This window comes from Rhineura floridana, chromosome 13 (assembly GCF_030035675.1).
Source record: "Rhineura floridana isolate rRhiFlo1 chromosome 13, rRhiFlo1.hap2, whole genome shotgun sequence".
NCBI lineage: Eukaryota > Metazoa > Chordata > Lepidosauria > Squamata > Rhineuridae > Rhineura > Rhineura floridana.
Window position 1 is genome coordinate 39,383,681 of NC_084492.1, and position 12,154 is coordinate 39,395,834.

General features: G+C 45.9%; 1 protein-coding gene across 1 annotated transcript in view; it reads right to left on the reverse strand.

The window, feature by feature from the left end:
• The window catches only part of JPH3 (junctophilin 3), an 89,433-nt gene that overhangs the window by 58,470 nt on the left and 18,809 nt on the right, over positions 1-12,154 (reverse strand). Inside the window, exon 2 of the mRNA XM_061594009.1 lies at positions 1,260-2,037. Within this exon, the coding sequence (XP_061449993.1) occupies positions 1,260-2,037 (778 nt within the window). The remainder of the gene's footprint in view (positions 1-1,259; positions 2,038-12,154) is intronic.

The window sequence follows — 12,154 nt, forward strand, 5'->3', positions numbered from 1 at the left end:
ATCATTGCTTTTAAGATTTTTATTTGGCTGCAAGCCACCCTGAAAGCTGATTAGGTGGGTTATAAATCAATTAATATTAACAATTCAAAAGGTGCAGCCTTTCCTGGCAGGAGGGCACACTGTCAGAAATAGCTGCACCTGTTCAGTTTCTCCTTACCATGCCACAGTTAAAGGCACAGGAACCCTACCCAAAATGAGAGGTGTGAACCTTACAGAAATTCCATCTCTGAGCACAGCTTAAAACAAGACATTTGTGTCATGGGCTTCTGGTAAAGCCCTTGATCTGTGGGCCTCCGGATGTTGCTAGGCCATGACTCCCATAATCATCCCTGACCATCGGCCATGCTGGCTGGAGGGGCTCGTGCGTGCTGCATCCCCACAGCACCTGGAAAGCCATAGCAGTTTCCCCCCCCCCCCCCGCCGCCTTGGGTTTTAGTCTTTAGGATGAAAGCACAAGGAAACCATCCCACTTAAACACGTTTCGGACCCCATATGTCTCTCTGAGCCTTCAAATCGTGCTTTGGACTTTAAGCAGACACAAGCAGATCCACAAGTTGAGCTATCATCCTCTCTCCCCAACCCCATTTTCCTTGCTCCCCAAAACATCATCTTAATCCACTGAAAACATTCCAAAAAGTCCTGTGGGCCATGCTGCCAGTTTCCTGTTTTGTTGTTTTCTCCCTCTGGAATCTTTGGGTTGTAATCCAACGCTAGTCCTATTCAGAGGAGTCCCGTCGAAATAAATGGGCATCACTAACATACGCTAATTAACTCCAGTGGATCTACTCTGAGTAAAACGTACGTTGGATGCAACTCTTTGCTTCTCTTCTCCTGGTTCATGACCAAGAAACAACCGCTGTGTGCTCCAAGCATCAAACAGATAGGCTGATCTAGCCCTAGATGTGTAACGCAGATTACAGTGCTGAAGACAGTATCAAAATAACGATCCAAGCTTTTATTTGGAGCCCAGCCCAGAAAAGGGTGAGCCTGGCCTCCATGCTGGAAAACTCTCAGCAATTGCCACATTGGAGCCCAGCTTGGCAGCGGCCCTGCCCTCTCACTTACAGGGCATACGCGTGGTTCTGGCCTTGTGATTCCACCTCATGCTTCCACTCGTAACAAAGAAACTGGGCTGGTCCTCACCACTGCCATGAGTGGAATAATTTCACACGCCACCACAACCCTACCATCTCTTCAGAGAGTAGAACGATCAATATAGGCCCTTCTTCTAACCATTTGAGACCCGTCAGCAACCTTACCTAGAAGCCGCAATCTCCGCTTTTTGTTTGGCGATGGTGGCTGCCCGCTCAGCCGCCTCGACGGCACGATCCACCTTCTCACGGATCTTGCTGGCCCTCAGCGGGATGAGGTTCTTCCGCTTCCCACTCACAAGAATGTTCTGCTTGTACTTCCCCTCTTCCTTCGTCCCATCTGGGAAGGTCATGCAGCCATAGCCGTGGCGCTTGTTGTTGGCCCACTCGCCCTCGTACTTCAGCCCGTCGGAGCGCTGGCTGACTCCAAAGCCGGCCCGCTTGTCGTTCTTCCACTCGCCCACGTAGATCTCGGTGGTGGTGGCATCAATGTCGTCTTCGATGATGGAGAGCTCTGCCTCCCCTTCGCCAAGGCTGATGGTGGAGTTGATGTCGCTGGCCGTGGAGCTGACGGTGCTCATGCCAGCTTCGCTGCGGAAAGAGCTCTGCTTGCTCCGTTGGCTGGCCAAGGAGCTCTTGGATTCAGATTTGCGCAACTTGAGCCCACTCAAGAGGGAGCGTCGGAAGATGCCCTTCTTCTTGTTCTTGAGGATCTCTGCATCACTGTGAGCCATCAGGACAAAACCCCCTCGGGAGACGGCGGGACTTCCGGCCACGGCAGGTGAAGAATCTGGGTGCAATGCCGTGCCATTGGTGTGCTCGCTGCGCAGAGAGTTGATCGATGTCCTTAGTGGCGATCGGATAACTGCAGCCATGCCGTACGGTACGCTCTGCCGGACGCCATATCCCTGGCGCATCCCTCCAACCCACTGGCCCTGGTATGTCCCTGCGAGCAAAGAGGCAGGAAAGGAAAGGGGAGTTTGGTTAGCAGGTTGACGACAGCAGCACCCTTTGAACAACACACAGTCTTTAACAGCAGTAGGCCCCTTGCTCTCGCATTGCTCTCGGTCCACCTCAAACGGTGGGAAATTCTACTAAATTTGAATTTGTAGCATTTGAAAAAGCAAAGGGGAGAAACCGCAGTTGTGATTAAGGATTTTCCACTGCCTAGCAGAAGCAACAAAGAAGATTCTAGAAAGATTCCATAAAGGAAGCCACAGACCTGAACTTACAAGATCTTAACAGGGTGGTTCATGACAGATGCTCTTGGAGGTCACTGATTCATAGGTCGCCATAAGTCGTAGTTGACTTGGAGGCACATAACAACAACAGCAGAAGCTGAGATTGCTCGTTTTTGTTTTTCGGATGGGAGGAGGTATTATTTTGAACAGGCAAAGGCAAAATTATTTGCCACCACAATGCTGCATGAAGACCTTTAAAGATACTGCTCGGAGTCCTGCACAATCTCTCTTGCTCAAAGGCAAGAACACTGCAGAGCAGTTGTACATTGGTCCAGAAGAGGTCAGTGGTATTTATTATAGAATATAGAGCATCTGCTAAGAATCAAACCTTAAAAAAAGAAGTTATTTATTACATTTACACACTACCCTTCCTCCAGGGAGCTCAGAGTGGCTCACACAGGTTTCTTAGGTGGTCTGCCATCCAGGCCCATCCAGGCTCCGATCAGGGCTGGAGCCCTTGACATTAAGGCTGTGCATACACTCTGCATCCAGTGCACTGGTTTAGGAAGCTATGTTAGCCACAATGCATATCTTTCCTGTATCAGTCCTGTTGTTTCTCATAAAATACTGCATTTTGATGGCTATTTCCCCAAACCAGGTTCAATCCAAATTGAGAAAAAGAAATGCTGCTGCGTTTGAAGCCGATAATGTGTGCACAGCCTGAGATTCATTTGACCCGCTCTGCTTTCAGAGTAAGAGGTTCTAATCCTATGTCCAGCCAAGTATACCACTCCGTTCTGTCTGTCGAACCATCATATGAAAGCCAGCTCTTGCCATAGGGAAATCATCAGTCCACAGCATGCGAGAAAGGATGGGTGCAAATGAGCTTGTTGCAGAGCCCCTGGAAGATCTCCAGCCTTACATGAATTGCTCTGCCCCTTTCCCCCATTCTGCTCCTTATGCCTGGACACTCTCACATCCAGAACATCTATGGGATCCCCTTAAAGCCCAGCAGAATCCCACCTCTTCCAGGATGAAGGCGCCATCCCCCTGCCTCCACCACCACCACCTCCAGGGTTTCATCAGTTCCTGTAACATCAGGCTTATAGGAAAAGGAGAGAGATGGGGCTGCAGGGCCTCTCCATCAGCTCTCTTGAAAGACTGGCAATGTTTGACTGCTGCTGTCCTTGAAATCTTTCCATTCCAGCTGGTCTTTACAAGGACGCTGTAATGAAGAAATAGCGCCTGGGTTTTCTTTTTGCCTCCTCCCTCCCAATCCATTTTCCTTTTGTGCCATGTCTTTTGGACATGTAAGCCTGAAGCCAGGGACTGTCCTGTTACTGACATTTGTAAGCTACACCGGGACAATGCTTTAAATCAGCCTTCCCCAACCTGGTGCCTTCCAGGTGTTTGGGGCTACAACTCCAATCAGCCCTAGCCAGCATGAATCCAAGGATTCTGTAAAAGACTGCAGTCGATCCGTCTCCATTTTAGATGTCACAAACCTGTACCATTTTGGCTGCACAATAATCTAAGAATGGAAAAATTCACTATTTACACAAAGCATGACAAAAATATGGAATTCAATGTCAACAAAATGTGGTAATAGCCACTGATGTGCAGTACAATCCTAATCATGCCTACTCAGAAGTAAGTCATATTGAATTCAAAGGGGTTTGTTCCCAGGCAGGTGAGGTTATGACTGCAGCCTTAGGGAACTTTAAAAGGGGGTTAGGAAAATACATGGAGGAGGTTAGCAGGCCTATCAAAGACTTTTAGCTCTGATGGGAAAAATGGAAACTCCATGTTCAGGGGCAGTGTACCACAATACTGATATAGGGTGAAAAACGACAACAAGGGAGGGGTGTTGCCGTCATATTCATATCCTACTTGTGAGCTTTCTGGAAGCATCTAGATAGCCACTGCTGGAACAGGATGCTTGACTATGAGGAAAGGGTAAATCATTTCGGGCTTTTTAGATTAGAGGAAAGATGAGTAAAAGACAACATGACAGAAGTGTATAAAATGATTCGTGGTATGGAGAAAGTGGACAGTGAAAGGTTTGTCTCCAGCTCTCATAACACGAGAATTCGTGGACATCCAATGAAGCTGAATGCTGGGAGATTTGGACAGGCAAAAGAAAGTATTTCTTCCCGCGCAAGAGGTGGTGACGGCCACCCGTAGATGGCTTTAAAGAGAGAATTAGACAAATTCAAGAAGGGTAAGGCTGTCTATGGCTACTAGGGGCGGGTGAGAATTTTGATTCAGTTCGCATTTCAAGCAGAATTTATCAAATTCGCACTTTCCGAAACAATATAAGATCTGAAACAGTATGAGAGCCATCCTTCGAAATTCGCATTTATTAGAATTTTGGGATGCAGTTCGCCAACTAAACAATATTTATGAAAATGCATATATTAGGGGAAAGTGTGCATAAAAATGAATACATGAGTGAAAATGACATGCAAAAAGGCAGGATGTGGTGAGAAATGGCTTGTAAAAATGTGCACCTTTGTCGAAACTGCCTACAAAAATGTGTTTATTTGGAGAAATTCACACTAAAATGGTGGAGAATTTTCATGATAATTTTTTTTAAAAATCGCAGACTGCTACAGAAATGTAGAGACCTGAATTTAACATTAGAAAAGTGAGAAACTGAGAGAACCGAAATTGACAGCTCTTTCCATCCCTAATGGCTACTAGCCATGATTGCTATGTCTTACCTCCATGTTGGAGGCAGGATGCTTCTGAAGACCAGTTGCCAGTATCTGCAGGAGGGGAGCGGGCTCTTGCGCTCAGGTCCTGCTTGCGGGCTTCTCTTTGGGGCACCTGGTTGGTCTCCGTGAGGACACGATGCTGCACTAGATGGACCTTTAATCTAATCCTACGGAGCTCTTTTTATATTCCCTGCCTACAAGCAAAAATTGGTCAAATCCCTTTCCCAAGCAAGGCAGTCTAAATTTTGCTAGTCAAATAGGTACAGCAAGCAGAAGGGCTCTTCAAGTACATAAAAGGTTGGCACACAGAGGAGGGCCAGGATCTCTTCTCGATCGTCCCAGAGTGCAGGACACGGAATAATGGACTCAAGTTGCAGGAAGCCAGATTTCGACTGGACATCAGGAAAAACTTCCTAACTGTTAGAGCCATATGACAATGGAACCAATTACCTAGAGAGGTAGTGGGCTCTCCGACACTGGAGGCATTCAAGAGGCAGCTGGAAGGCCATCTGTTGGGAATGCTTTGATTTGGATTCTTGCATTGAGCAGGGGGTTGGACTTGATGGCCATATAGGCCCCTTCCAACTCTATGTATTCTATGATTCTAAGATCAGGTACAAATTCTGCACACAGCAGCAACATTTACACACCTGCACATTCACAGTGTACAGTGTATATGTGTGTTGGAACTCCAGGGCCTATCAGATATTACTATGGGAGAATATGGAAATGCTACTTCCATAGACTTGTCATTGTCCCCACCTCTAGCAGGCACATAAAGACTGCAAAGGGTGACAGAGAGAGAACTAAACAGATAGGATTAATGAAGGATTTATCGGATTAGTGCTGGGAAATAGGAGGAAATTAGGGATTAGGAGGCAGACCAAGAGGAGGCGGGCAAGGACTTAGAGTTGAGGTTCGTGGTGGAGTTGGTTGTATTGCTGGGCTGGTGGAAAACGAGATATTCCCAAGGAAATATGATGCTGGGCCTGGAAAGTCATAGGCCAGAAGGGATCCCCAACACTAAGAAAAAGTCACACTAAGCTGATGTGTATTCCAGTAAGCAACCAGTTTTTTTCCTTCCTGGCAGCAGTTCTACAAGACAGGCAGAAATTCAACAGATTCAGCTAACTACATCACTATGCCAGTGGAAACTTACAGCCCTGGTCAAGCAGCAGCGAAAATCTCACAGGGAGAGGGAGCAGGAGAGAGAGAGAGAGTTTTGTGGGTGTATGTGTGTGTATGCATTTTATGTGTATGTATGAATGCAGGCTGCACTTCAGGCACAGAAAAAGCTGCCTTACCCCAAGCCAGCCTGCTTCAGAAAGCAGTGGGACATTTTTCTAGACTGAAAAGAGATCTAGTGAGTGAGCGCAGCCACATATCTTGGGTGTATTTGGGAGAGAAACTTGCACGCTTTTGCTACACAGCCACCCTTCCCCTTGCTCTTGGCAACTGCCTTTGAATTACTAGCACAGCCGGCTGTTGTGGCAGCATGTCTGACTTATCAGCCGTAAGCAGAATCATTGCCTTCTTTCCCTGCACAGCCGGCTTCCTCTTGGGTCAGGTGCCAGATCAGCCCTGGCTTTTCTTAAGTGCCTGACTGTCCAGCCTTCCTTGTTATCGTCTGGGTTGATTCCCCACTAGCCCTTTTCACTGGAATTGCCATCTTTTGCTCTTATGGGGAAATGCCATTGCTGAATCGTAGTATTCCAGTGTTCTGTGTTGTCTTTCCATTTCCCTTGGACAGCCATCTGCCGGGAATGCCTTAATATCCCATGCAAGTAAAGTAATGCTCAAGATTCTACAGCAAAGGCTCTTACCATATATGGAGCAAGAAATGCCAGACGTCCAAGCTGGATTTAGAAAGGGAAGAGGTACTAGAGATCATATCGCAAGCATACGTTGGATAATGGAACGGACCAAGGAATTTCAGAAGGAAATCACCCTGTGCTTTATAGATTACAGCAAAGCCTTTGATTGTGTAGATCATGAAAAACTATGGAATGCTTTAAAAGAAATGGGGTGCCACAGCATCTGATTGTCCTGATGCACAGCCTATACTCTGCACAAGAGGCTACTGTAAGGACAGAATATGGAGAAACCGATTGGTTCCCAGTCGGAAAGGGTGTGAAACAGGGGTGTATTTTATGTGTTTAATCCATACGCAGAACATATCATACAGAAAGCAGGATTGAACCAAGATGATGGAGGTGTGAAAATTGGAGGGAGAAATATCAATAATTCAAGATATGCAGACGATACCATACTACTAGCAGAAACCAGCAATGATTTGAAACGAATGCTGACGAAAGTTAAAGAGGAAAGCACAAAAGCAGGACTACAGCTGAACATCAAGAAGACTAAAGTAATGACAACAGAAGATTTATGTAGCTTTAAAGTTGACAACGAGGACATTGAACTTGTCAAGGATTATTAATACCTTGGCACATTCATTAACCAAAATGGAGACAATAGTCAAGAAATCAGAAGAGGGCTAGGAGTGGGGAGGGCAGCTATGAGAGAACTAGAAAAGGTCCTCAAATGCCAAGATGTATCACTGAACACTAAAGTCAGGATCATTCAGACCATGTTATTCCCGATCTCTCTGTATGGATGTGAAAGTTGGACAGTCAAAAAAGTGGATAAGAGAAAAATCAACTCATTTGAAATGTGGTGCTGGAGGACAGCTTTGTGCATGCCATGGACTGCGAAAAAGACAAATAATTGGGTGTTAGAACTAATTAAACCAGCAAGGTCACCTTCCAGGAAGCTTAAAAGAAGCAATTGTTATCCCATTATTAAAAAAGCCTTCCTTGAACCCTTCCTGTTTAGACAGTTTTCGTCCTGTTTCTAACTTACCTTTTTTAAGTAAAATCATTGAGAGAGTTGTAGCCACGCAACTCCAGAGTTTTCTGGAGCTGACGGATTACTTTGACTCATCTCAATCTGGTTTTAGGCCAGGTCATGGAACTGAGACTGTATTGGTGGCCTTAGTAGACGATCTTCGGAGAGAGTTAGACAAGGGGAATGTGTCCTTACTAGTTCTCCTCGATCTTTCTGCAGCGTTCGACACGATCGACCACAACATCCTCCTAGACCGCCTCTTCGAGATGCGCTTGCGAGGCACTGTTTTTCAGTGGCTCCGCTCGTTCTTGGAGGGCAGATCACAGAGAGTATTGCTTGGGAATTTTAGTTCTGATCCCTGGCCGTTATCATGTGGAGTTCCACAAGGCTCGGTGCTTTCACAGATGCTATTCAACATTTACATGAAACCGCTAGGAGAGATCATCCGGAGGTTTGGAATTCGATTTCACCAATATGCTGATAATACCCAGCTTTATTTTTCCTTTCCTCCGGATACGAAAGATGCCATCCTCCCATTAAACAATTGTGTAACAGCAGTAAAGACCTGGATGACGCAGAATAAACTTAAACTAAACCCAGATAAAACAGAGGTGCTGGTGGTTGGACATCGAACTAAGTTGGAAACAGGGAATGTTCCGATATTAGACGGAGTTGTACTCCCTTTAAAGACTCAAGTCCGTAGTCTCGGTGTTCTCCTAGACTCGGCCTTGACTCTAGAGGCTCATGTTCTTGCAATCTCTAGAAGCGCTTTCACCCGCCTGAAACTAGTTCGCCAATTGCGTCCTTTTTTGGAGCTTTCTGACTTGACCATGGTTACCCATGCCTTGGTCACGTCTAAACTAGATTATTGTAACTCACTTTATTTAGGTCTTCCCCTTAGAATACTCCGCCAATTGAAATTGGTTCAGAGAGCAGCTGTTAGGATGCTAACTGGGGCGGACGTCCGAGCTCACACTACTCCGCTTTTAAAACAACTACACTGGCTTCCAATCTCCTATCGAGTTCAGTTTAAAATCCTGGTTTTAACGTTTAAAGCTCTATCGGGCTCAGGTCCCAGTTATCTATCAAATCGTTTGTCATTTTATGAACCGGCCCGTCCTTTAAGATCTTCTTTAGATCCTGGTCTTAATATTCCCTCCTTTTCCCAAATTCACCAGACGGGCATTAGGAATAAATTGTTCTCAGTGGGGGCACCAACTCTTTGGAATGCTCTTCCGCAGGAAATTCGTTCTTCCCCTTCTCTGTTTAGCTTCCGTCGCCAAGTTAAGACCTTTTTATTTCGGTTAGCTTTTAATTGTAATGTGTGATATACTGTATATTTCTTATAATGTTTTATAACTTGTGTAGTATGTTATACTGTACTATGTTGTTTTATTATGCTATTGTTTGACGCTTAGAATTCCTTGGAACTGAAGCGGGATATACACTTTTTAAATAAATAAAATAAATAAATAAAATAAAACTATCATTAAAGCTAAAATGATGAAACTGATGTTATCTTACTTTGGACACATAATGAGAAGACATGATTCACTAGAAAAGACTATAATGCTGGGAAAAACAGAAGGGAGCAGAAAAAGAGGAAGGCCAAACAAGAGATGGATTGATTCCATACAGGAAGCCACAGACCTGAACTTAGAAGATCTGAACAGGGTGGTTCATGACAGATGCTCTTGGAGGTCACTGATTCATAAGGTTGCTACAAGTCAAAATTGACTTGAAGCCACATAACAAATTCTGCACATATATACCAGGGTTGGGGGGACAAAAGTTGGCTTAAAAGGGAGCAATTCAGCACTCATCATACGAGCAGCCTGACTAGGAAAAAACATGAAGCTTTTAATTAGCATGAAAAATGGCCATTGCTGGATGGAAATAGATCCTATAGAGTTGGGGTCCCCAACATAGCACCCACGGGCACCACAAAGGTTAGGGATCTTGACAACAGAAGGAGCTTAGCTTGGCCCTGAAAAAGAAGGGTACTGCTGCATTAGTGCTACATCAGGCTGTGTGGAGCTGCACCAAAGGGCTCTAGCGTGGAAGCAAGCCAACACTTAGGAAGTCTCCCAAACAAAGCAAATCTCATAAAAGTTGGCTTCTTCCAGAGGAACTGGCATCTAGAGTATTTTTCTCCAGTGCCTCCCCAAGCGCACACACCCTAATTGGGAACCCCACAGAGAACAACAATGTATTTTCACACTGCATTTCCACCAGCGTTGGGCCATCATTTGAGACTGACCACTGCACCAGTTGCAGCAGCCATTTCCCTGCCCACAAACTGACCCTTACAAAGTGCTTGCCAGAGCGTTTAACTACATGAGTGGAATGGAGGAGCAGCGGTGACATTTTTAGGAAAATGCCACATCCATTAGGTGGTCAGCAGCAGGAGGAGCTTTAAAAGCAGCTGTGGGCACAAGAGGCAAGCAGAGAAGTGGGAAGAGGCTGAAATAATGCTAATCCATTGGAGAGGAGATGGTGGGGGGGAATGGGGGCAAATGAAGATCCAGAAGGAATCACAGGTAGCTGCTACTCCTGGAGGGACACAGAGGACGGCTCCCCAAATACTCCACACTCCATTCATCTCCTCCCTTCAAGATTCCAAGACTTTCCTGGAAAAATTCTGCTCCCAACAAGTTTTTAGTCTCCTCCTAATCTGGAGCAGAGAACTCTGGAAATCAGCTGGGGAAAGCAATTCTGAATGAGCCTTGCTATGCCTTCTCCTACCTGACAAAGCACTTGTAGGAAAAGCCAGTGGAGTGGTAGACAGCTATGGCACATTATGGCACAGGGGTGAGCAACCTTCCTGGGGCCTGAGGGCCACATTCAGCCTTTTCTCTCCAAGGCTGCATTTCTATCGGGGGCCGGATGCCAGGGGTTTGAGCAGCCAGAGACAAAAGTGTTCTGGATTAACTAACCTGGAGTAAAGATCACTTTGCTCCGGTGTTCATTGTAGCTACCTCAGATTAGAATTCCCAAACCTATGAAGGTCTGATCAGAAATAAGCCCCTCTGCTCTCAAAAAAGGCCAATGGAGGATTTATTTATTTATTTAGTACAACAGACCAATACAGATACTCTTCTGGAAAGCAAGTGAAAGTAATTCCTTTCTGATTTTAGTGTGCTGTACACAGACAGAGGCACACATGGCAAAAACCTACTAATTTGTTCTCAGACCGCTGGGTGGTGTTGGTAAACATATTTTCCCCAAGTCAAGCAGGAAAAAGTTGTGTTTTTTTTAAAAAAAAACACCGTTTGTTTTTCTCAGATAAAATACTGCTCCCTCCAATTGTTCTTAAATTATATAGAAAGAGAGTGGGGGAAGGGGGAGAGAACACTTTTTTAAAGCCATGGAGAATAAGGGGGGAAATTAAGGTGAAGGTAGGATGGGATGGAAGAATGGGGCAGCTTCTGGAGGTGTTGGGGGCCACATGAAATGAGGCGGGGGCCACAGGTTGCCCACCTGTGCTCTGTCCCATACCCAGTGCAAGGAAACAGAGTGGCTTCTTGAATGCCGCCCGTGAAGAGGCCAGAGCAAAAGCGGCAGCGCTGCTCCAATCCCCACAGATATGGCCGTGCAGAAATGAAAGAATACCTGCAGGAAGCTTCTGCTGTTGGAAACCCAAAGGTGCTGTGAACACACTCAGTGCTTCACAGCTACTTGAAACAGCTGACATGAGAGGTGGGGGGCTAGACTAGATGTCATGCCACAGGAGTGAGCATAGCTTCCCTTCCTGCCCTCCCCATATGTTCCTTGCAGAGTGGCATCCTGTCTTATTTTGACAAAACCAGCACCTTAAGCGATGTGTTTGGGGAGCATCCTGAAGAAACATAAAAAGGGGGGGAATGGCACCTGTCTGTTTGTTTCCTTAGACCCTGGAAATGTCCAGCAGGTGGATTTAAAGTTGTCGAGTGCAGCCTAAGGCTGTGAGCACTAGTTACACTAGTAACTCAAAGCGTCTCCATTGGCCACACCAGGAGGGGGAATGGGTTGATTTGCCGGTCAGTTGCGAAATCTCTTTGAAGCTTAATTAGTTTTTTTTAAAATCCACACGAGTTTATCCCACCAGGTTTTAGAGTAAAAAGGAGAGGGGTTGACTAGCCTTGTGTGCCCCTGTTTTCAGAAGAGAGAGGTGAAGACGCACTAGAACCGGCAGAACAGAGAGTGTGTTTCTACTCTTGCACACCAAATGCAAGATGCAGGGGTGGGGTGGGAATCATCCCTAAAAACGGATTCCCCCTCTGATGATAGAATCAGAGGTTTTTTAAGTTGGAAGGTCTGTGCAGCAGCCCTGAAAAAG